The sequence below is a fragment of the Lonchura striata genome, chromosome 3 (assembly GCF_046129695.1).
Source record: "Lonchura striata isolate bLonStr1 chromosome 3, bLonStr1.mat, whole genome shotgun sequence".
Taxonomy (NCBI): domain Eukaryota; kingdom Metazoa; phylum Chordata; class Aves; order Passeriformes; family Estrildidae; genus Lonchura; species Lonchura striata.
This window is the reverse complement of record NC_134605.1, coordinates 25,302,432-25,327,634: the sequence shown is the minus strand read 5'-3', so window position 1 is coordinate 25,327,634 and position 25,203 is coordinate 25,302,432. Positions and strand designations below refer to the sequence as shown.

Below are 25,203 nucleotides of genomic sequence, written 5' to 3'. Positions count from 1 at the left end.
GCACACTCCTAAGCAATGGAAAGACGAAAGAAAAAGACAAAAGATGAAATTAATACACAAAAAGCTTGAATCATGTTGTTTATTCAGTTCTTTTTTTTTTTGAAGTTCTCAGTTTTAAGTATATTAAATGTAAACATTTTACATCATAGAAAGCTCTTTGTAATACAATTTGTTTTTAGTGTATAATTAAATATTTTCAAAGTTCTGTTTTCCTTTGTCAACGAGTTGGTTTGGTAATTAAAAAAAAACTGGTTATACGAAGTGCTCAGCTTCTGCAACCTCCTCAGCTTTGCGACATCCCTCACCACGGGAAAGGCAGGGAAGAGGGACAAGGTAGGTTCTTGGTTGCTTATCCTGGCGTTTTTTGGGGTATTTTCTGCTCCTTGTGGCTGGTGGCCACTATAAAACCTCAGGCATGCGAGGGCTGATCTGCCTCAGCAGGTTTTGTGGCAGAGCTGTTGGGTTTTTAGGCAGAGGGGACAAGGGCACAGATGCTTTTGGCGGAGCTAGGCTGCCAGTACAGCTCTCTCCAGGCCCAGCTGAGCTGATGTAAAACCAAAATGCAGGGGGGGAGGCATCAGAGATGTACAGCTAGGGAAATGTAAGATGAAATCTGGATCTCACAAAAATACTCCTAAAACTCAGCTGAAAACTCAGCCAAGTATGACGTGAATATTATTGCTGCAATATTCAGTACATGATGGTTGTGAAACTGGACTGGAAACAAAGTTCAGACCCCCAGATTACATTTCTCAGTTTCACTTTTGCCCATGATTGGTGCCCAGGAACTGCCTCAGGAGCTCAGGGATATTTGCATATCAGCTTCCACCCTGCCCCCCGCCCCCCCCCTCCCTTTTGGATACTTCAGATTTGCCGTAGAAATAAACAGCCTGAGAATTTTGGGATAGAGCTCTCTGCCTTGTGCAGAGAAGAGCTCAGACCCAGCACACTGAGGGTCACCTTTATGACCTTGTTTATCCTGGATTCTGCCTGGGATCCCCACATGCAGCAGGAGTTGCAGAGAGAAGAGCTTTGTGTGTCCTTAGCACTACTGCAGCAGGCCTTTCCTTCTCCCCCTTCTGGTTCCATTTCCCCTTGGAACAGCTCTTCCCATGCCTGTCGTGTCCAGGGAGCACAATCTTGTTTGCACCTTTTCTCTCCCTTGTAGATTATGGAATTTATAAATCATACTTTATCTCACTTGGAGTTTTAAGAAATCACACAGATACGAAATTCTCTTTTGTTTTCTGAATTCAGTTTCTTTAGTTTTCCATCATTAATGACATTTCCTTCCTAGCTGCAGATTATTATCTGAGAACTACTGAGAACTACTCATGGAATCTGTTGCTCATAAGAGCTTTAATATTAAAACCAAAAATAGTATTTCTGTCTGAATCAAATTTTTGTGTTAGAAAAACAGTAGCTTCTGAATTACTTACATTACAGACACAAGTTCTGACAGCCCAGCACAGGCAGAGCCTTGAAGGAGCTCCTTAAAAATGTATTTATTAACATTTTTAGAGCCTCTAGCTCAAGCTTTCATGGAGCTATTCTAGCATCACTGAATTTAAGGGAAGACATCCCAGTCATCCTCCCTGTCCCCAGACAGTGGCTTGTCTTGGCAAATGTTACCCTCTTTATCCCCAAAATGTTAACAAAGAGCTCTGAAATTCCAAACCTTATTTTTTTGTTGATAGTTTAACTCTCTTCTATACTTCAGGGAAGCACCTCCCTAATGGATTAACATGATACTGGTATAAAAAATGACTTCCTAAAGATGTTGGTGGTGCTTAGTAGGGAACATTTAAAATAACTAAAGAAAACCTCAGATTTTCCCTATTCCAGGCAAGTTCCTAGGCTGTGTTTAACTTTTCCAGGCATCCATTCAAGGGGAGGTACAAGAAAAACTGTATTATGCTGCTAAATCACTACTTTTTATCTCTCTCTGGATACCAGCATCCTGTGGTACCTTCTGTTTCTCTGCATGTTGACATTCTTGGTATTCCTGTTCTTCTTTAGATTCCCATCATGCCCACTGCCAGGAGTTCCCAGTCTTTTTGTATATTGTGACTCACTGGGGAATTCCTACTCCACAAAAGGGCTGATGAGGCCTCAACTCTTGTTTATAGGAAGTATCTGCAATGTTTTTAAATGAGAAAAACTTGGTTTCAAGTGCAAAGTTTTCCTCTGAAAACTTTTTTTTCCCCTTTGAAAAGCACTCTGAGAGACAAATCTGCTCACCTCTACTGACCAAAAAGCAGTCAGTGTCTCAGGAAACTTGCTGCAGGCACTGTCCTGCTGGCTGCAGTCTCCCTGGCTTTTGGGATTTCATGCATGAACTGCTCAGAAAAAGCTGGGAATGGGTTTCAGGTAACTCAGTGTTACCTGCATTCACACAAGGAAAGCTGTAGTATCCAATAGAAAAAGAGTTTAAAATAAAATCTGGCTTGATGGAGGGTTATATACACTGGCTCCCCGAAGTCTTTTTATGTACAGAAGAAATAAAAGTAAGGCTAGAGATTGAACCAACACTACCTGGTCCTGAGTGTGTAAAGTAGAGCCCAAGGGTATCCTTTGGCAGATCAGCATGATCCCAATGTTCCAGGGACACCCTTGGCACCCAGGCTGTAACAGATCCTGCACAGTGTCTGGTCACCAGCTGCTGCCAAGGAGCTGCTGCTTCCTCATCCCAGCTCCAGAAGTTAATCAGCCAGGGTTGGAGGCCAGTCAACATCAACAGACTAGAAAGGCAGAGGGAGAAAAAAAGGCAGCTGAGGTGGTATTTTACAGATACCAAAAGAATCACAACTCCTTTTGCTGTTACCTGGCAGCATCACTCTCTGTTGGGCTACATTTACAAAGGAGAGTAGCAGTAGGAAATGCATCCTGTGGTAAGGAATGTTGATGCACTCAGAGCAATTCCATGGAAAGCATCCCAGCAGGGCAACTCCCTTAGTAATTTCCAGGAAAGATAAACAGCAACCAACTTACTTCTACATCCAGCTCCAGAATGTCAGCAGTTCTGTTCAGAAGGGACCCAATGTTGGGCTTTGTTCTCCCAAAGTCTCCGTGTACAAACTCTTTAATGTAGCTGGAAAACACTGGCTAAGGAGAGGTGGATTCCACACCAAAAAAATCAAAAGGGGTGAAAAAAAAGTGCTTGTTCTACTCGTACGTAATTTTTTAGTTAATATCCTGTTAAGCCCATACCTATCTTTAGGAGAGCACCTAATTCCTGGCTTCTGACTCCGGTGCCAAAAACTGCACCTTTATTTTGTTTCATTCCAAATGGAGTAGTGACAAAACTGTAGCTTGCAAGTAGCAGCGATCTCCAGTCTGTACTGAAGTGCATTAAATATTGTGGAAAAGGTCATTTTTGGAGGCAAAAAGTTTTCAGTTAAATTAGAAAAAGCTGAAGTGTATTTTAACCAGCACATTTTTATACCTGTCTCATACTTAATTAAAACTCCAATGTGAAATTGTGACTTAAGAGCAAATACTGTGCAGTGACACCACTGTGGGAAAGCAGGGGTTCCAAAACACCACGGCCATCTAAGCAGGGAACTACTTCCCGTTATCCCAGTCACTCCCTCCAGGAGGCTGCTTGGCCCCTGGCTGGTGTCAGGGCAGCCAAGGATACGTTCCAGCCTGAGTCTTGAGGTGCAGGCGGAAGTGGTGCTCGTCGATGTACTCGGATTTCATGGTGTGGATGAGCCGGCAGCGCACGGCCAGGGGCCGCCGGTGCAGCACCCGCAGAGGGGTCTTCTGGTCCAGCTTTAACTCCTGGTACAAGAAGGGACCAAAACCATGAGGAAGGAAATGTGCAAAGGCTGCGTGGATTGTAGGAACTGTGTGTGTTGTTAACCAGTCCCATCTCTTTTATCTTGTGTTCTGGCAGTGGAGTAATCTCAAGGCAAGGCCGTTTTTTTCCAAGTTTATCAAAGGAAAAAGGACAGCCCTCTCAGAGGCCAGAGAAGGCCTCACATGAACACAAACTAATGGAATCACAAATACAGAGAAATAACCTTGAAATCTCCATAGCCCTTTACTGGAATGACTCCAGGATTTAGCAGCTCACTCAAAGCCTCAGGGCAATCAGAAAAAAAAATAAATCCCACCCACAAAATGCTTTGTCTAAACTACAGCCAACCCCCTAGAAATAAAAGTGAAGGGGAAAACCTTAAATGAGATTAGATCTCAGAACAGTATTTTCAAAAGTTCATTCCCAAATCCCTTTCCCAAAGGAGAGGCAGCAGTGTGAAAGGCAACTTCTGAGGAGCAAGGGAAGCAAAAGGAAGAAGTTCACAACAGTTGTCTGCCTGAGCTGTAATAGCTTTGAGAATGAGCTCATGGGCAAGTCCTGTAGGAAATGGTGCAGCACACCAGAAACTGAACTGAAACTTCCAAGTTTCTTGAAGAGCTCTCCCAGTTCCTTGGCTTGAATGAGACTGCTACAATCAGACTAACTACCCACTTGGAGGAGAGGAGGGGGCTTTTCTGTGTCTCTCCATCAGGCCAACATCTGAAGAAAGTTCTTGTTCCTGCACATGCTGAGCCTTCCTGAGGCCTCTGCACTCTGACATAGACATTTCCATCTCCAAAGTGTTGCAGCTTTGGGACAATGGCTTTAGAGCAGAACAAAAGAGCTTTTCTACTCTTTTCACTTACACAGGACATTATCTAAGGTAACAAAATAGTGCAGGTGCCAAATTTCCTCCTCTCCCAGGATTTGGTCTCATGGAAGGTGAACATTACACAAGGATTTGTTATCTCTGCTAACAGCCAACCCCCCTGTCCTGTTGGAGTGTCTGGTAAAGGAAGGAAGGGTGCTTTGGAAGTCCCTATAGCAAGAGAAACCCTGATTAAAAAAAAACAAAACCAAAACAAAAACCAAGCACAGAGCAAGAGACAGGCCCATGGATGGCCTGTATTTACCTCTTCCCTAGGGCACAAGGACAGGTACAATTTAAATTTAAATGAGCAACAAGAGCTCCTGCTACCTTGATATCATCTAGAAACGCAATGTCTTCTCTCTGTATTGCTTTGTCTGTCCATATCAAGGCACTGTAGGTCTTTGTCTTCTCCTCCTCACCTTCCTTCATATGACCAATTGCCTCTCTAAACAAAATAAATTAATTACTCACTTAACAGAAGCATAATTATACAAGGCTGTGAGCAAGAACACTTCCCAACTCCCCGAGTGCCACTTTGAAATCCCTTGCCAGCAACGATAAACACTGACCTGGTGACAAGCTGTAAATCTCGAACCTGTATTTTGTCTGAAGAGTCATTAATTGCCTGTGATATTTCAAAAAAGCAATCAGTTAGCAGAGCTGCTGGGTTGGAGAGGCAGCACGTGCTTCACGGGTCCCGTGATTTACCTGCTGCAGCCTCTTCATCTCCTCTGCGGTGAAATGGATCCTGCGAGGATTCACCAGCTCCATCGCAAAGGGCCTTCCTGGCAACGGACACGGGCGTAAAACACAAAAACATGTTGTTCTAAATTAATGCTGCATTTGCACAGGAAGGCTGGAAGGTGTGAAGACTGTCTGCTGTTACACAAACAGGGAGAGGACTGGCGGGCTGAGGGATGGAACATCAGATGCAAGGGAAGAAACAAAGGACTGTTTTTTGGCTACTAAACCCCAGTATCAGCAATAAGTGCAAATTATGACTTCCCAGAAGACATCATGTACAAGTCTGTGCTAATTAAAAAATAAAATAAGAAAAAAAGCTAATTAGCTTATTTTCTGTCACCTACAGCAATGCCCAGGTGCATGGCAATGTTAAATCCCACTCTCTCAGCTCAACATCTGTTGCCAGAGTTGTAACTCTGTGCTCAGGGCCAGGACAATCCCCAGCACGAGCCATGCCAAGAATCACACTGCAGATCAGACAGCTACTGAAACACAGAACTGTTCATTTTTACTTTTTCTTTCCCTCCTCCCTTGGCTACAGCAGCTTCAGTGTATTGGAAAGCAGCTGACCTTCAGAAGGGACTCAAGTTCAAAAAGAAAACAAGGCTCCCCCACTCTGCAGTGAGGGAATTAGAATGATCCAGCAGAAAACAAGAGAGGAATCAATCTGACATAAATGGCAAAGTAGGGAGTGAATAAAATAAAATACTTTTAACTAACTGTGCCTTCCCATTCAGCCAAGGCCACTGAAAAAGAGCTCCTGTTTCAAGCTGGTTTTATGAAGCTGTAGGTCTTTGGGAATAAGTATCTAAATTTCACTAAAATGCTTCTGAGATAATATTCTAAAATATGCCTGGTCACACACTTGGAATTCAGCAGAATCTGATAGAGGAGCTCCACACACTCATTTAATCTCTCGTGTTTCACAAGGGGTCTTCCAAGCCTTACCATTGCCTAGTGTCCTTACATCCACATCTTCTCTTCCAGAGGAACTAAAATTAAAGCCTATAACAGATTTGAACAAGACAGGTGAGCTTTAATTTTACATTTGTAATTCTCTCTACAGCTTTTAAAAGGTGAAATATTTTCTTTCTAAACTTGTTTGCAAAATCTACTTCCAATCTACTTTATAAACTGTCACAAACTGTGGGGATTACTGTTTATTCCCAAATTTCTTGAAGAGCTCTCCCAGTTCGTTGTCCTGAATGAGACTGCTACAATCAGACTAACATATCCACTTGGAGGAGTGGAGGGGGAATAGCAGGGTTTTCCCCAAACTAATATTTAATTAAGCCAAGTTTTAACTTGGGCTTTCTATGTCTCTATATCCACATCTGTTAGATGACAAGTGATGGGCAGTAATTATTTCATCTGGACAATCTCTGGATAAGCATTTAGCTTGTGGAACTTTATGCACTGAGGAAAAGAAATTAATCGAGCTAAGAAACATGAGGGGGTCAAAAGCCAGGCAGATCTTAGGAAAGTCAAAAACCTTCTTAGTACAAGTCATTTTATGAATTATTAACTCTTAAGAAGTTTGGTTATGCCAAAACACTCCCGCATAAAACCAACTTATCTGCATCATCAGATCGACTGAGGAGCTACTTTAGCAGGATAAAAGGATCTAATTACTCCCAGATCACAGCTAAATAAAGTTTACAAGCTTTAACTTGGAAAGAAACAAGAGGGATAAAGAAACATTTTTTTCCATTATACTCTCATATTAAATGGATAGGTACCAAGAAAAAAATCTTCTAGTAGTGAAGAAAAATATGTATGGTAGGAGATCTCCTAAAGCCTTACTGTCTGCCTTGAATTCTGCCATCAGATGCTCGGAAATTAATTCTTCTACTGAAGATTCCAGCTTCCGCTCCCCATCAATAATCCAGGGAGTCTGAGGTAAATTCCTGGAATATTTGTTGTATCTCCCTGTAAAAGACAACCACAGTACTTCTAACCATTCCACAGCCATGAGTGAAAGCTGCAGTCTTGCCCAGCACATTTAACTTCCATGGCAGCTTTGTGCAAATAAATTGACAGGCTCGAGCTTGCTTTATGGCAGGAGCATTACACCAGCACTGTGGATCACACATGGCTACATCCAGGGAAGTGGCAGTAGCCAGGATGGCCACTTAGGGTGGACTTGGAAAGCCTGTGGCTGCAGTCCTGCCTCCAGGTATCCTGTGTGAAATTACCCAGGTTCCAAGCCAGTTCTGCCATTGCCTGAAGGCTTAAGAAAAGAAACCCAAACTAAAATGCTTTGGCTCACTACAAGGAACACCACACAAACAGTAAAAAGTCCCCATAATAAACTAGGAGGAATAAACCAGGAGACTTGAGAAGGTGCCATGTAAAGAGACTAGCATCTTTGGATGGTTCCAGCGATGGTTTCATGGCACCTCCATGGCAGGCTATAACAAAAGAACAAGCTTGACATGGATGAACAATATGAGCTTTTTGATGGACAGGCTTGATAAGAACTGAAAATATTCCCAAAGCAAGGAAATCATTCCTAAAGGCCAAGGAGCAAACCCCTGCTTAAACTCCTTTCAACCTGAAACCTTGCAAATAGAAAAGGAGTTCAGAGTAGTGCTGTGCATTACTTTGGGCCTCTGACATCACAGGGGTTTGGGGTTTCAGATAATATTTTCCTATCTTGAAGAATGTTTCCTTTTTGCAGTTTGAGCAGCAGAAAAAGCCAAAAAGCCACACAAACAAATGGGGAAACTGAGTAACACAGTTTCACTGGGCAAATAATGAAAGTAGGATGACTCATCATTCAGATACAGCCTCACACTGCTAAATTCTCTTTCCATAAAATGGAAATAGGAGAATTAGGTTTGCTTTTTTTCTCTTTCCTCTCAGCTCCCCATTCTAATAATTTTAACTGTTGATCTGAACAAGAGTAGGTTTAAAAAAACCAGGTGTTTCTTGGTTTGACAGCCCCATAATCCTTAAAAAAGGATGGGGTGTAAACACCAAAGGTCAGGTCAAGAGGACAATGTTGTGCTTACAACTTAAGATCCCATCTCATTTATTAAAAGCAAAATACCTGCACTGTACTCAATAATTTAGTTCTTCAAAAATTAAACACCTTCCTGAATTGGTTTTTTGTGGGAGCAAGATATAAACTATAAATGACAAGACCAGTATTAAGACAGGCAGAAAGCAAACCCTCTGTTTTTCTCTTCATACTGTTGAATTCTGAAAAAAACTATCCAATAAAGCAACTTAAAATAAAGCAGTGTGTTTGGAAAAGACAAAAAGGAACTGGATATCTTGGATTCACAAAAATGTACATCTAACTGTCTAATCAGTAATTAAGGAATAGTTATATGTAGAACATTGACTATCCTGCCATTCACTTTCATAGTTTTTAATTTTCCATTTCTTTATATTCAGGATTTTTATCATCAGAATATGTTGGATTTAAATTAAAGGTTGGGTTCCTTTTAGTAATCACTTTGCACGTATTTAAATATGTTGTTCATACAAAGGACTAGAAGAATGGCAGATACTCTGGCAGGCAGATGATAAAAAAGTTCAATCAGCTCAACTCAGGGACATCCAAGTGTTGCTGCACTACCTGTCTCAGCCAAACCTTTATAAATCCCGTGAAGATTTGCAGTTTTGCATGGGATAATATGCAGAGCAATACAGATGGTGAAAACCTCTGAATCCAAATCAAAACCCAAGGAAGTGAACAGCACTGCTGGGAGCTTGCTGGTGTGGAGGTGCCTTTCTCAAACTATTATTCTGAGGGGATCTGTAATTTCTAAATTTTGACAACATAATGTCTTCAGCAGAGGTCAAATATAATTTCTTCCCCTTTCAAAGTACTCCTGGATAGAGCTAGATTTGTTTTTTTTTTCCTTACACTTCATTAGAGGCATTAACAAATAGCAAGAATCCTCTGGGTCTCAGGGCAGTGTTACAAAGTTCTCTTCAAGACAACACAGCAGCAAAGAAATGGATCACTTTACCAGCGACAAAAACTGCACCATTATTGCATTCAATTTCCAGAGCATCACAGAGGTTCTTTGGTGAACTTGGAGGACATGGAAAATGCCTGTATTAAAAGTAAGAACAGAGTAAAGCATTATCACTACCAGAACATGATGGAGCATCACCAGAGCAGTAAAAAGTGCCTAATTTTGGCTTCCCGCTGTGATTTTTACCATATTAACAACACTTGGTGTTTTCTTAAAACTCAACACCTAACATTTTGGAAATATGGGAATATTTCTTGTAAAGAGAAGCTTACCTTACAAACTCTAAAGTTCAAAATCATCCTTTTAATTAAAAGATCAGGAGTGATTTTCTATTGCCAGAAAGAAAACATCTTTTAAGCAGTAAACCAACAGAACTTGAACAATCAAAAGTTTTTTTAAAGCCACTCTACCACTACATACCCACTGAATATTTTCCTCCCCTCCCTAATTCTATACAAAAGCACAATACTAAGAAATAGTTTCAGTATATACTTACTTGAGAAAATCTTCTTCTTTTATCCTCTCCAGGGCTTTTATAACTGCCATTCTGGTGAAAACAGACTGCACAGTGAAATAAAAAAATGAGTCAAGACCTAAGAAAAGCAAGGAAAGGATATGCCTGAGGAAGAAAAAAAGCACTGAAACTTACACTGTGTAGTTCTGTCATTGCTCACCTGGGAGTCCAGGTCCAAATTTGCAAAACAGTTTAAAACCAGAATCCTAAATCCACGAACAGAAACCTAAACCAGCTTCTTTTTCAGATGTTAAATATACCCAAGCCCAGCTTTTATGTCAGTGGCATAAAAGTGAAAATAAGCCTGTTGAGTAGCAATCTGTTTCTGAAGTTCAAAAATGGATTGACTCTCAGAATTAAGGGCTCTGAACAGTGGGGCTGGGCAGTTCCTCTTGTGGAAATCAAGCAGCTCCTCACTCCCAAGCTGCAGCAAAAGCAGCAATGCCAGTAGAGCAGGAGCAGACTGACAAGCTTTGTGCACAGCCAGCTGCTGCTGGGGTAACTCTAGTGGGAATTTATGTTCTTGGGACAGAAGGAACAAGTGTTATAACAGCTGAGGTGAAATCCTGCTTAGGAAGGCTGAGGACAGGAGAAGGTGTCTAAATTAACCTTTTAACCAAGCATGGTCAAATGTTGAAATCCACCTGGGATGGAGCCTGCTCCACTCTGAGTTTCATCAAGGTAAAGCATTTTTTCTTGTGTCTCCTCTGAACTTCTCATTTCAATGTATTCCTGCTGTGTCTCCTCTCTCCACCATGCTTTGTGCAGACCAGCCTAGCTCCCTGCTCTCAGTAATCTCTTTCGGCACCAGGAGGAGATTCAACTGGATCCTCCCCAAAGCCTTCACCAGGAACCTTGAAGAAGTCCAGGTTCCTCAGCCTCCCCTCCCAGGCATGTACTCCAGCCCTGGGACTTCCCTGATGGCTGTCTGCTGAATTTCCAATTTAATGGTGTCTTTTTTGCAAACTGGATTGGGGATTTAGGAAAACAGACAAACAAAAAACCCCTGGGTCACTGTCTGGAACAATTCAAGTCTTGGCTCTAAAGAGTTCTTGGGTGTCTTCAGGAAAGCTGCTCTTTCTCCTTCTAAGCATAAATCAGAGATAATAGCACTTCCCTTCCTCATAGAACAGATGAGCAGGAAAGCCCTGAAAGCAGCAGCAGGTTTAAATAACTATCTACACAGACAGCACAGAAATTTTCCCTCAGAAGCCAGTTTTTACACCACTTCTCTGATTAACACAGCCCTTGAAGCCCAGCTCCTTTGTGAAGACAAACCTCTGACAGCTCTTCAGAGCTGGTATTTTTCTTTAGATTTCCCTACAGTTTGTTACCTGTGTGGATTTAACAGCCAGGCCCTGCTGCTTTAGCTTCTTATGTGGGATTTCCTCCCTTTTAAAGGGCAGCAATGCAGCAAGCAGTGAGTTACAACAATACAACCCTGCTAAAAGAAGAGTGGTGCTTATTGGTCAGGTGGAGTAGAGTTAGCAGAATTCCTGGGCCAGACTCTGCCTCTGCCAAATGTTGACAGACTCTTCACCAGAAAGACTCAAAAGACCTTGCAATGGCCTCTGACAGGAGTTACTTGTTCTCCCTCTGATCACACCAACTGTCCCACTTGTATCAGTTTCCTTCCTCGCATGTCCCCTTTTCCAGCTGTGTGTGTGCTCAGGGTCTGCAGCAAGTGGCAAGGTCCCTTTTCTTTCCCCCTCCTCCAGAGGCAGGCAGGATAAAACCATCCTGCATGTATCCTGGCTTTCATTCAGATCAGAGCACATGAAAACCAGTGTGATCATCTCCCTTTTGGCTGCCGAGTCTCATCTTTACAGTGTGACTTATCTGAACTGCTTCACCCACAGAGAGCTTGAGGATCATCTTTTATGCTACTTTTAATGATTGACAATCAAATTCCTAGATCTTAAGGGAGGTATTTACAGAGAACCTTCCTAAAATTATGGCCTTTGGACAGCCTGGAAAATGAATGACCTAAACAAAAGCACCAAGCTCTTGGTTTTCCTAAGCTGAGAATTGTGAAGTGAATAAAGGAGACAACTTTATTTTCAGACAATTGAAAACTAGAGAGCTTTTTGATGAAGGAAAAGCAGACACTGAGCACTAACTGAATACCCAGGTAAGTTGTAAGCTACTGCTGTGAAATTCTGAATGTCAGAGCAGAAATACAATTATGAGATCTTACCTGTTTGTTCTTTGCTGGTTTGAAACAGTCTGGGCAGGCTGTGGCTCTAAACACAAAAATGAAAATTAGCTGCTCCTCTTACAGAGAAAGAAATAGACAGACTCACAAGCAGAGCATGTAAATGGTTTTTGTACACATACATCCAGTGTCTCACTTCCACAGCTTAGCTCAGAGCAGATTTTTAAATTCCCTTTATCCTAAACCATGAATGGTGCAAGATGTGCATTGCTTGATCCAGAGAAACCATGAACAAAGCTCTGTTCCTCTGCTCTGACCAACACCATGTCTCAGATTTGAGATGGGATGGGAAAGCACACAAGTTTAGCTTTCAGTCCTTTCCAATCCTTTTAAATAAAGGTCACGATTAATATTTTAAGTTCTAGGCAAGATCCACTGACACCTTGAAATCTGTACTTGCCGCTCTTATACAATACCCAATACAAACCTGAGATTAAAACTGTCCCTTCTGGAGAGGAAAATTCAATTTCCCAATGAAAAAGTAACCCCAGGTGCTCACCACAACCTATGCTTTGCCTGTTTGAAAGGAAATTATTGGCTGTTTCATGAAAGTGAAAGCCAAGTCAGTGAAATGCTTTTCTGAGCAGTGTAGAGGAAGTTGCCGTTCCTATTAGTGCATTTCTGTGTATGCAGGCAGAGATATTTCTGACCTCCGACCCAAGTTATCATGTCTTGCTGGTGCTTTTCAACACTTCTGTAACTCCTTCAGACTCTAAGGAAGCAGCTTTTGCTGTTTCTACATAAATAACTTCCCTGGCCAGCCAAAGCAATGCAAACTCCCTCTTCCAAATTTCAGTATCACCTTACCCTTAAATATGAACTGACAAGAGCCAATTGAATCTTCCATGTTAAACTACTCAGCACACCCACCTCCACACAACTGTGTAAGAACAGGTGAGAAACTGCAGATGCCATGCTTGGAAATCCAATCTGAAAATACATCTGGAGTTCTCCAGGTTGAGACAAAATCCTGCTTTGCTTCCACAGAAACCATGACTGTCCCTACTACTGTGGTAATTCCCAAATTTACCATATTTCCCTGAAAACCAAAGCAGGTTGCCTCAGAATGTGCCCAGAGCCAGCCACTCACACAAGCAGAATGCCTTGGCACCTCAGGAACTACTGTGTAATTAAATTAGGTGATGTGCTGCTACTTCAGAAAGTGTCTCAAACCTTAATTGCTGTTTAAGTGTGCTACAAAGAGGACACAAATAAAGGGATTAACATGGAATGAACCTGAGTAATAGGAAAGTGGAATGGAACTTCTTTACAGCTTTCACCTCTACAACTGCTCTGCTTGGAGCACTAACACTGGCACCACAACATGTTCAACAACAATACTCCTAAAATGCCAGAAAAAGGATGGAAGGATGAGTGGAAAATACCAGTGAAGAGGTTTCAGAGGAAGGAAGTAAAATTAAATAAATTAGAACAAAAGGGTGCAGGATACAGAAACACTTCAGTGTTTTATAGGATTGCAGGAACTATTATTTAGAACAGTACTTTGGCCCTACAATTTTCTCCCTCTTTTGCCCAGTCTTGGAGAAGATGGAAAGATGTTCAGGAAACACTGGTAATAATTGTTCCTAATACTGGTTCCTTCCCAACTCCCATTCCCTCATCTTCACCTCAAGACAAACAAAAGATGCAGTTGTGGAAAACTAAGAAGGTGGTGGATTGAGCACTCAAAGATCACAAATGGCCAGAAAAGAAATCAGGAAATAAAAAAAGACTGCAGGAGAAGTCTCCAGTCTCAAGAAATGAATTCACATTTCAACAGAGACGTCTCTGCTGAGCCTCCTTCCACACTTAGATTTGACTTGCAGTAGGTGCAAATTAACTGAATGAAACTATAGGTTTTCCAGGAAACAAACAGGAAGAGTAACCCAAATTTTCCAGAATATACTACAGCTAGATTTTGAGAAATCAGATTAAATGGCAGCTAAATTCACAGAACTATTTTGCTTCTTTGTGTACAGCAGGTACAGAGGCTGTGTGCAGTGGCCAGGGAATTTCTGGCTATTTTCATCAACCAGCTTGATTAATTCACTTCAAAGCCTTTCCTCCTGTCCATGTGTCCTACAAGAGCAGGAAAACTTAGGTATGACTTCAAAAGATTCCTCCACCTGCAATTACATGGTTCAAATTTTTAAAAATTACACAGGGAATGTCTTTGAGGAGGGCTGAAGTTGAAGAACTTATCTGAATGCTCTCCTTGTAGTTCAAATCAGAATTCCAGAGGATTTTTTTTATTGGCAGAATTAACCAAAGATGGTTTAACTTCAAGCTCTGCAACTTCATGTGGATATGAGGAAATCTAGATGTAGGCCACGTTCTAGTTTATAAACACTGCATATTGTCCTCTGTAACAAATCCAAACCAACAATGTTGCACAACACTTAGATAAAGATCTTTTGTTACATGTAGACTTACAAGAAATGGCACTCCTCATCTGTTTCTGGGTGAGCAAAGACCACGCTAACTTCAAACAAACTCTAAATTAAAAAAAAAAAAAAAAATAAATAAAGAACAAGGAGGAGGTAATATTTTTTTAAACAACCAGGGAGGATATTCTCAAGCACCCATATTGTAGTTGTAGGAAAACAGCAGAGACAAAAGAGAGAAAAACCCATTCATTTATGTTTAAAGACATTAAAAGGTGTGCCAGAACAGCATTTGCCTTTCTGAAGTCACCAAAGATGATGTGAGGGCACTTCAGAGCCATGAGTGACCTGCACTGGTCCCATCCTGTGCAGGGCTGAGGCAGAGGCAGCCAAGGCTCAAAGACTATTATGGTCACTAAGCCTCAGAGCCCTCCCAGGAGTACAATAAAGATAAAAACCCTGCAGTAGTTACCACTGTAAAATTTTGTCAGGGGCTTCCTTTGCAGTGCCTGCATGGCCTTGGGGCAAAGAAAGGCAACACATCCTGGTGGATTGGCAGCTAGCCCAGGAACTCCAGTGTAATCTCAATTCTTCCCCCAATTCCCTCTCTGGCCTTGGGCAAACAACGCTCATTACTTCTGTTACTCAGATACCAGAACACCTCAGGAGGGCTATTGAAAAGATTGGCTAATATTCAAGGGCCTTGTAGATAGGGCACTAGAAAAACAACTTTTGCGGTACAGGGATGTCTGCAGTGGCTCTGTGCCGAAGTGGTGGGGAGCTTTTGCTAACTTGGTGTGTAAGGAATTTGTTTCTTCCTGGATCATCTTCAGAGTAATTGAGTGGGTTTTTTCTTCACTAAGACAAAAGGGATCCTTTCAGTTAGCACTCCTGGGAAAACACAGCCTGTAATTATTATGGAAGCTGACAAATAAACATGAAGACTAAGTGAATCTAGTCCTGGGGTCAGTGCTATGGCTGGTGACAAGTAAAATCCACAGTCGGCCACGACTGCAGAAAATTTACAGTTGAGACAACTCAAGGTGCTTCAGATTTTGGCAACACATGATTACCATGTTCAGTCAATGCCTTTCAGAAAGATTTTAAGGATATTAATCAGATTCTGCAAGTTAAAAACAGTTTGAAAAAAACATTTCTACTGCCTACTTAGGGATATTGCAGGTCCCAACAAACCCATTTCTGGTGTTCATTAGAGTGAACAAGGACCAGTCTTTCCTCTTTCAGTACATTTCAGATATTTATTTGATCCACAGAACCTGAATAAGTGTTAGCAGTGACAACAGAGCAGGGAAGGAATGTGTGGGCATTCCTCAGCCTCTGCAAAACAGGGATCCTTGAACAGGAGACAGCTGGAAAAGTCTCATTAACAAAAGGAGGATGGCAGCACAAGAGATTTAGCACAAGCCTGTGGTGGTTTCAGAAGATGCAATGATCTGTATAAACAAAATGAACATTGGGCTCCTCAGGACTCTCACTTGGAGAGCTCTGGTTAAAAGAACTTCCCCCTTGCTCTGCCCTACAGTGAATTTAGGAGCCACTGAACTAGTTTCTCTCTTAATAAGGAAAAAAGGACACATTTTTATTTCCCCACCATGTGCATAAGTGTGTAAATATACACACACAAACCCGTATGGAAAAAGAATGAAGAAACAAAAGTGTTTTGTTATTTATACAAGACCTTTCCATCAGCAGGAACACCCAACTCTTCTGACAGCTGGGGATGAATGATCCACTTATAAGCTTCTTTCAGCTGAACAATGTCATCCTTTGCGAAGGGAAGGCCCAGATTTCTGAATCACAAAGAAATAATAACTTGCACAGGGGTCTGTCAAAAATAGATACATGACATATAATATTTCAAGAGGAACTTAAGTAGCTACTGCCAAGTAAAACAGATTCTTTTTTTCCTGTGCACTGAGGAAAATTATGTCAGAGCTTCCTGGGAGATCAAAAGTTGCAAGAGTCTTTCCAGAGCCTGCTCAGAGAAAAGCTGAGAAAGAGAGAGATGCATTTCAAACCACTTGTTTGGGAATTTAGAGAGCAAAAGAGATAATAAACCCCAAGAAAGGTTAAACCAGGTAAAAAAGAAAAAACAAAACACACAAAACCCAGTTGCCACCTTATTCTTTGTAAGCATCAAGTAAATGGGACTAAAAATCAACATTACTATAGAGAAATGGTGTCTGTATGAAGAGTTCTTATCAGACAGACAGCAAAAACAATGGCTCACCTCATCTGCTGCTTCATCCCCAGCCAAGCAGCATGCTGCAGGTCACCAGCCATGCCCAGGGAAAAGAGAGGGAAAAAATAAAAGCAAGTGAAATTAAGACTCAGAACTCCCAAAAATCTGAGAGACTCTTTGCAAAAGGAGAAGTGTTTTTAAAACTTGTGACAAAAAGGAAGTATCAAGAATTAAGCTTTTGCTTCAGCAGTGGAAAGATGAAATTGCTGTGAGTTTTTATTTTTGTTCTTCACATCAAATCCTATCTGGCTTAATAAAAAAAAAAAAAAGAGGAATGGTGAACACTTTGAAACTTGCTATTAATACTGTAACTACAGAAAGACTCTAAGTCATCAGTTATCTTCCATATAGAAATTTTTAAAAAGTGTCTAAATGAATGGGATACAAAAGCCGATTGACATAAATTAATAAAACCCCAAATTCAGCTATCCTCCATTATAAAAAAAGGGAATTAAAAATATATTTGGTCTTACTTGGTAATCACAGAATTGCCCCCTTATTGCACACCACTTAGTTTAGGTGAATAGGCTAAATATGGAAAAGGGGAGGAACAGAAGGAAGAAATCAAAGGGAGCTTCTAGTACAAATGCTCAAATTCACTAACAATTAGTAAAAAGAGAAAAACTCCCCTCAGAACTTCCTACAATGAAGAACAACAACAGTTTCAGTTCTCCTCCACTAACAACAAAATACACTAAGACTGGCAGGAAAGCACTTAACTAATTTAGCCTGTGTCACCCTCCTCAGTGAAGACAAACTCCAAAAATCAAATTGTTTGATTTGAATCCACCACAATGAAATAGTTTTCAGTTTGTAGGCTGCAGGCTTTTAAACCCCTTCCCCATCTTTTATTTTTCATAAACTTAAAGAATAACCTCCCCCAAACTCTGCTGAAAGAATCACTGTGCACTGACAAGGAAATAATTCTAAGAGGTTTTAAAACAGGTCTCAAACTTCAGAATTGCATGGATATCAGAAGGAACCACATAATAGATCCCTAGATCCCTTTTCTATGCTGATAAGGAACTCAATTGACAAAATAAGTCTATTACCCTTCATTTGGTACATCTAAAAGAATGAGGGAACCCTAAAAACAGTGCTGGAAATTAAGAGGGAAGAGGGATGGTGGAGAGAGGACATAAACTTTGTTAGATGCAAGATACACAAACCTACACATTGGTGAACAAAACAAATGCAGTTGTAGTGATGAAATGCTGTTTGCTCAAATCCACTGTGATTCATTATCCTGCATTTGAAGACAGTATGAGTAAGGCTGAAGGAAGTCTGAAGTATACTGTAATCTTGTTTGCATAATAACCCAGATAAAATCATATATAAAAATAGCTTCAATTGAAATTCCTTGAACGTAGCTCTGAACGACAGGATGTGACAACCGCAGAACTGGGCCTAGGGAGATGCATTTGTCAAATGCCAATTTACAAAGAAACCCCTCTCATGCCTTGATTTAGAGCTCTTGCAAGTTTGGGATGTTTTGGACTCAGGGGGAGGCTCATTGCACTCCTCTTCCCTGTTTTCTTGGGACAAAACTACAAAATAGACAAAACTTCTGTATGGGAGCAGTTATGCTAAAATGAGAGCACAGGTTAAATTTCATCTCCTCTCTCTCTTGACTTCTAAGTTGAAAGAGAATTAAAGAAATTGCTTTTCCCCTTCAGTTAAGGGGAAACAATAGATGAGGGTACTGCAAGCACAGAAGCCAAAAGATCCCAAATTCCAAATTGCATTCAACCACCAAGCCAGCCAAACCCCTCAGCTCTCCCAGGTGAACATGGAGCAGGGGATCAGATCCCTCTACTTCATAATTACTTCATGTCTGTGAAGTGGTTTGAAAATGAAAAATGCTCATTACAGAGCTGAAGCCTGCAGGGCAATGCTCAGCAGCAAATACATCTCTGGAACACACCAGCCCAGGCAGTGTATTGATTAGGACTGCAGGATATTATTCTGGTGCTATCTGAGGGAGCACAGTGGCAACAGTTGAAATACCACATGCAATCCCAGCCATAGCATTGTTTCAGTGCATTAGCAAAGAGCTTGGAGATGGGGAATTCCAGGATGAGGCACAGGCAGCCCAAGAGGGAGCAATGACTACAGATGTTATTTGCATCAATGTCCTTGTAGCAAGCACCAGGATGATGGATCACGACTGAGACCACAGGCAGAGCCAGCAGCCATCCTTCTGAAGGGCACGACTCACCTCATATTCTAACAGAGCTGTCTGACATAAACTTGGGACTCCTGTATTTATGATTTATTTCAATCAAATATCCTACTTGTGGAAGGAGGAAATTGCTTCCTTGCATCACAGACAAATACTATGCAAATGTAGATTTTTATGTCCTGCTCTTCTCCAGCTCCCCTCGTACATTTTAGACTTGGCAGGATGACAAGTGTCATAATTAAATGAGATGAAGGTAATACTGAAAGGCAGTTTCTGATTTTTTTTTTGTTAAAAAGATGACGGAGAAAATCTGTGTGTCACACCAGAGGGCAGTGAGAGAGAGGCTGCCTTTTGGTGTTCTTTGATGATAGGATTCCACATGTTCTTATACACAGCAGGTCGAAGAATTAAAAGCAGAATTTAACAAACTACCTCTTTTCAGCACAAAGCACATTGAGATATTCTGATATCTGATTTTGGTATTTTCAGACATTTTTACACACTGACTTGCTGCTTTTCTGTGGCTCTAAAACAGGTTCTCACCTATTTTTTTTAAGTGATAAACAGAGAGGAGGTAAATAAAGCCCCATGATATATAAAGTTCTTCATCCACCATCACCCCTTTTCATCCCTGCAACTGGAGCAAACAGCTGCTTTAGTATTTGACAAGACTGGAGAGATGGAGTTGAAGGGACATCAGAAGCTTCTTAATCCAAAACTTCTCCTAGTCGAACCAAAACTGTTTCCAAAGGTAACAGATCCAGTTTTGGAGCTTCCTACTCACTCATTTCGCTCCATCTATTGATTTGTGGGCCCACGGAACAACTCTGACTCCCCTGGCTGTCCCCAGCACTGCTGCTTTGCTGGAACACGAGCCCCAGGCAGTGAGGATATCCCTCAGCTGAACTGCAATGCAACATCACCCTCTACCGAGGCTTCCTGCAAACATCAGGTGCTCCTGGACCACCTCAGCTTACAGCAGGCTTAAAGCTGGACTAAAACTTGGTAAAGTCTGACCTACGTTTGGGGTTTGCCAGAGCATCACAGGCATACCAATACTCACCCAGCCTGAAAGTGCTTTTTGACAGACCTCATTTTTTAGAGGCATCAAAATCCAAAATGGGAATCAGGGCAGTTTACCCAGCCAGAAAGGACAAAGCAAATACACCAACTATGCTCAATTTAAGATGGGGAGCAGAGAATCTTATCTTGCAGAAGATTTAGGAGTAGAATATTTGTTAGCTGTTACAGTGGTACTTGCCCAAGATGCCACAAGTAACAGCACAAATCACCACCACCACTGCAACAGATTATTTACCAAACTGTGTGGGAGCAGAAGAGACCTCACCACAGCTTCATACAGAAATCCAACACCATTTACACTCCTTTCTGCCATGTTCACTGCAGCTTCCACCACATTTAATCACTGCAGGCATCTCCTGTGTTGATTTAGGTGTTGCCCTTTAAACCACAACTTTTGCAACACCTTTAGAACAGTACTTTTGCATCATTTTATATCAGAACACAGAGGAAGTTTCAAAATATCTCACAACTAAGTGTATTTTCCCATCATTTAAAATGCTGAACACTTCAAAAGTTCATCCTCAAATTCCTTCATTTGCATTTTGCACTACCAATTATCCTTTATCCCTGGAAAGGGAGCAGCTGTGCAGCTCTGTCTCCGAGAAGATCCACAAAGCAGGGCTGGCATCTGCACCAAAGGGAACAATTCACTGAGGGTTTCAACAAACTCCTTTTAGGTTTTCAGATGGAAACTAACTCCTGGGCTAACTGAAAACTGAAGTGACTCAGACCCTTCATTAATTACAATAATGCTCATCCAGAAGGAAAGGGAGGGCAGACTTCATTTCCAACATGGACTTTTGGGTTTTTTAAACAATAAGAATTAAAAATCTAACCACCTCCAGCTCATACATTCCACAGTTACTTTCTTAAATACATATTTAATTATTTATGTTATTATTTAAGTTACTTACCTCTCTGACAGACAGCTGTGGGGGTAGTGACACAGAAAATACAAAACTGGTGAACTGGTAGTCAGCAGAAATAACTTTTTGGCACACCTGTAAGAGAAGGAGCCTAATATGAAACCACAGCAGTGGAACTGAGCTGATAATTTTTGTTCTAGAATAATCAATGTGAATTCATGTTATCACACACTCAGAGAGATGCCCAACATACAAACCAGAGTAATCACTAACAGCTTATTGAAATACAAGCTTTTCTGTCCTGTTAAAAAAAAAAAAGTTACTTATCAACAGTATCCTTGGTGCTATGAAACAACCAAACTCACTATTTTAAGGCCAGGACCAATTGTATATGGAAATTTTAGGTGAAATTAGCATCTCAGATAAGGAAATTTATGTATCAAATAAGTAGGTTTTGTGATGCCTTAACCAGCGCTGCCAGATTTTCCATTGCTACTGAAGAGAGTAGCTCTGAAACAAATCTTAGCAGTGGATTCTGTAAAAAGATACATATTCTGCCCATGGAAACAAAAAAGAAACTATATATTATGCTTTCTGTCCAGTCCCATTTTTGATACATTCCTACCATTAAATCAAATCCTTTTCTATCAAAACTCTGTTAAATGTCTCAGATGCCAGTGTGAGTTTTCCAGCAGGTATTTCAGTTTGTAACATGAGCAATACAATTGCTCAGAGATTTGCAATTGCAATGCTCTGTGCCCACATTCTCTCCTAACTCACATTTTCTCTATTATCCACAATCTGTTGCATCATCAAAACATTTTCTTCCCCTGTGGTACTTCATAAAGACATTTTCATGCTCTATTAGAAAGATGTGGTTCAGAGAACAGCACTTGATGACTCCTCATTTTCCTGTCACATAAAAAGTGAAGAGAGGTCACCAGTTCCACTGAGGTTTTCCTTGAAAGCAGCTGAACCTCAGGTCATCTCCTAAATTCATGTAACCACATATCTGTTAGTCTTTTTCTTAGGAAATTGTGCTCCCTGCAGTCATTCCATTGCATCTGCACTGCTATTTTTAAAAAAGTGCCACTATGACAAAGTCTGGCCAAAATTTGTTGCCATCACAGATGCAACTTCCCAGCTGCAGGGATGTGCAAACACTGCCCAGGAGCAGGGTGGAGTAGGATTCTGCTATCTACATTTCAAATCTTCAAAATAGGCAGATATTTTGGTTTGTTGTCTGGCCTCTCTCTTTCAAAAAAAAAAAAATTATTAAAAAAAAAAAAAAAAAAACAAAAAAACCCCAAAAAAACCCCTGTGCAGTGTTTTCAGCCACCAGCTCAGGCCCCAACATACACAAGCTCTAAAAAAGTACCCCAAAAGGCTAAAAATGTACCTTTTTAACAAAGTCAGCCTCACAGAACTCCTGGAGAATTCCCAAACACACATTGCAAACCTTCCCAGCTGAGCTCTCCATGGCAGTATTCCCACTGGCAGCCGAGGGAAGCTCTGGGATGGCCCCGTTGAGATTCAGATCATCAGCACCTTCTTCCCTGCTGTGTTCAAGCCTGATTCTCTTACAAGGTGGGTCAGCCACATCCAAACATACTGTGTCTTCTTTTTCCTGGCTGTTCTTCAGAAATTCCTGCAAATCCTTCATCAGATCCTGACACAAATAGAGGAAACACACCCTGGTTGTTTGTTCCTCTTTAACAAACATAATTCCATAGGGCAGTAATGTTCCAGTTGAGACTTAGTGTATGTAATTAACAACATGGAATTTATGCCCAAAGACATCTTTAAGATACAATTCAACAGCTCCAAGCTGCATTTCTCTCAAAACAGAAATTTCCAGAGAAAATATTACTGAATAGACTTGTTTATCATCCAAGAATGAAAATGTTTTCCAGACCTGGCTTGCAGAAACACATTTATCTTTGCCCCATCACTATTACATGAAAAGAGACATTTAGTGCTTTCTTGTCATTTAGATTATGTTAGAATGTAATTCCTTCAACTCCTTAATTCCTTCAACTGAACAGGAAGAGAGTTGGCCACTATAATAAAAAGAAAAGAGAGCAGACACAGGTGGGGGTGAAATTAAACACACAGAGTAAGAACTTTGTATCAGGAGAGAAGCCTTCAAAAGTTTACAATTACCTGCATGTCTCTGATTCCTGGAAGGATGAGAGACAAGCCGTAGTTCAGGAAGAAGGACTCATTAAAAGAATTTCAGTAAGCTACTATGCTGTTGCAACTCAGAGGAAAATCAGGTAGAGATGCAAAAGGATAAAAAAGGGCACAATGAATGAACACTCCTCAAACAATTGATAAAAAATGGAAAAGGATAGGGAAGAAAGACGTTAAAAATGAATTGTGGAGAGTCTAAACTTGAGCAAAGGTAAAATAATCAAGACAGATACCAGCAGACACAAAGCATCAAGACAGGGGGTTAGAGCAAGCTAAGAAGGATGTGTAATAACACTGTGTTTCTCTGATTTATCCTTTATCCTTTGCTCTGCAATTCTTCAGTTGCATCCCCTCACCAATTCTGCAATTTCACATAAATTTCCTTCCCATTAAAGGCACAAGCACAATTCTACATAACTTCTTTTCCTTTCAGGCCAAGAGCCCAAGAACACAACAAAGGACAAACCTGGTGTGGGTGTCTATAGAGCAGCTGTGATCCCACGCAGCAGAACCTCAAAACACATCGTGGGCAAGTGCCAGCACTGAGTAAGAGCTGAACAATTGGTCTGTCCTTCTCTGTCAGGGAAGACATGCTGGGCAAATCTAAAATTCAACACAGAGGAGTAAAAAGAAAAGCTTAGAACAAACACAGTTCAGCAATTCAGTAATAAAAAGACTCAGCTGAGACACCATATTTAGAGTAACTGGAATTGTTTCGGCCTCTAGAGAAAACTTGGGATGCACGTTTGTTTTAAATCACAGGCACAAGTGGAAGACCAACCCAAAAAGATCACTGACTGGAGGAAAAGCTTCTGTATTTCTTAAGTTTTTCCTAGAAAACCTGAACTTGAGTTCTGACAAGGAAATGCTGAGCTTTTGCCCAGTTTCATCTTGGATAAAGTACATTACATGCTAATCTTTACTAGATGAAGAAGGGTGGAGCTAAGACAAATTAAGGCAAATTTAAAATGGGAAATCCTCCTAAAATTGCAGTGACTAAAGAATCCGTGTGTTAAAATCACTGGGGAAAAAAGATTTATAAGGTAAATAAGATTGTTATTTTTTTTAAAATAAAGAGTTATTTCCCTTCTCAATATAGAACTCATATTTTTGGGAGAAACCTCACAATGCTTTTTTCCACCTCTAAAATATCATGGCTAATTTAGCTTCCCATTGTTCTCTCTGCCCAGAACTTTAGAAAAGACTGATTTTTTTTTTCCCCCCCAAAATGTTGTGAACTCAGCATTTTTTGGAAGAGAGAATCCCAGTGAGGTGCTCACCCTTACTGGACATCAAGGAAATTTCAGGAGGCACATAAGGATAACCACAATTGTTCAGACCAAAGGTTTAACGAGTCCACTGTCGCCCAAAGTGGGAATAAATTCAGCAAGGAATTCCACAGTACTAATGAACCACCTGTTTTTGCTATGGGCTTAGCTCCTGTAAGCAACACTTGATACTCTCCTAGTTCCTGTGGCCCAAGGGATGGGATATATCCGTGTTCTTCATGCCAGCCACTGTTACACCTGCAATATCCAATCCTGCTCAGGAGTATCCTGCACAGGAACACTGCAGCTATGGAAAACCTCCAGAGCACGGAAAACTTATTAATTCAACGAATTGCTTTAGTCCTGCGGTTGGATGTTTTAGCGTAAGCTGTAAAAACCAAGGTGTGCCTGGAAAACTTCAAAGCTGCTTTTAAAGAGAAAGAACAAACACAGACAAACACGCTTTTAGGTAATTACGACCTCAATTCACCTCCATGCGACTTAAATACCGGCACTGAGTGACACGTAAGGTAAATGTGACAATATCCCTGACACTTGGTGGCAACGTTAGGGGAGGAATCGCGGCCCCCGCTCCGGCCCAGCACCTCAGGGCGGAGCTCAGAACCCCCCAGATGTGAAGAGAGAGGGGCACAGGAGCACCGTTCCGGATCCATTCCTGCTCTATTCGCATTCCTACCCGCATTCCCATTCCCGCTCCCGCTCCCATTCCCGTTCCCATTCCTCTCCCGCTCACCCCTCGCTCGGCGGCCCGCGGAGCCGGCACAGACCCGCTCAGCAGAGCGGCAGAGCGCATCGCTCGGCCGGC

General features: G+C 41.2%; 1 protein-coding gene across 3 annotated transcripts; it reads right to left on the bottom strand.

Annotated features, from left to right (window-relative positions):
• Positions 1-65: 65 nt before the first annotated feature.
• Positions 66-25,203, bottom strand: PUS10 (pseudouridine synthase 10). 3 transcript variants are annotated; one of them, XM_021527501.2, is made up of 18 exons: positions 25,132-25,201; positions 23,576-23,712; positions 22,316-22,585; positions 20,965-21,051; positions 16,774-16,808; positions 16,222-16,333; positions 14,572-14,633; positions 12,121-12,166; positions 9,906-9,970; positions 9,401-9,486; positions 7,221-7,346; positions 6,366-6,422; positions 5,382-5,458; positions 5,243-5,298; positions 5,001-5,118; positions 3,641-3,783; positions 2,992-3,091; positions 66-2,741 (listed from the first exon to the last, which is right to left on the bottom strand). In XM_021527501.2, the coding sequence occupies exons 2-18, from the start codon at positions 23,699-23,701 to the stop codon at positions 2,703-2,705; spliced, it is 1,605 nt and encodes a 534-aa protein (XP_021383176.1). In that variant the 5' UTR covers positions 23,702-23,712; positions 25,132-25,201; the 3' UTR covers positions 66-2,702. The 3 variants fall into 3 exon arrangements, with proteins under 3 accessions (XP_021383176.1, XP_021383177.1, XP_021383178.1); XM_021527502.2 differs by lacking the exon at positions 25,132-25,201 and adding an exon at positions 25,075-25,125; XM_021527503.3 differs by lacking the exon at positions 66-2,741 and having other exon boundaries at positions 2,762-3,091; positions 25,132-25,203.

Coding starts and splice junctions, on each gene's coding strand:
- PUS10 (XM_021527503.3), bottom strand. CDS start 23,701: ATGTCTTCCCTGACAGAGAAGGACAGACCAATTGTTCAGCTCTTACTC. Junction 22,586..23,575: donor TCTATAGACACCCACACCAG/GTTTGTCCTTTG, acceptor TATTTGTGTCAG/GATCTGATGAAGGATTTGCA. Junction 5,299..5,381: donor AGATGAAGAGGCTGCAGCAG/GTAAATCACGGG, acceptor GAAATATCACAG/GCAATTAATGACTCTTCAGA.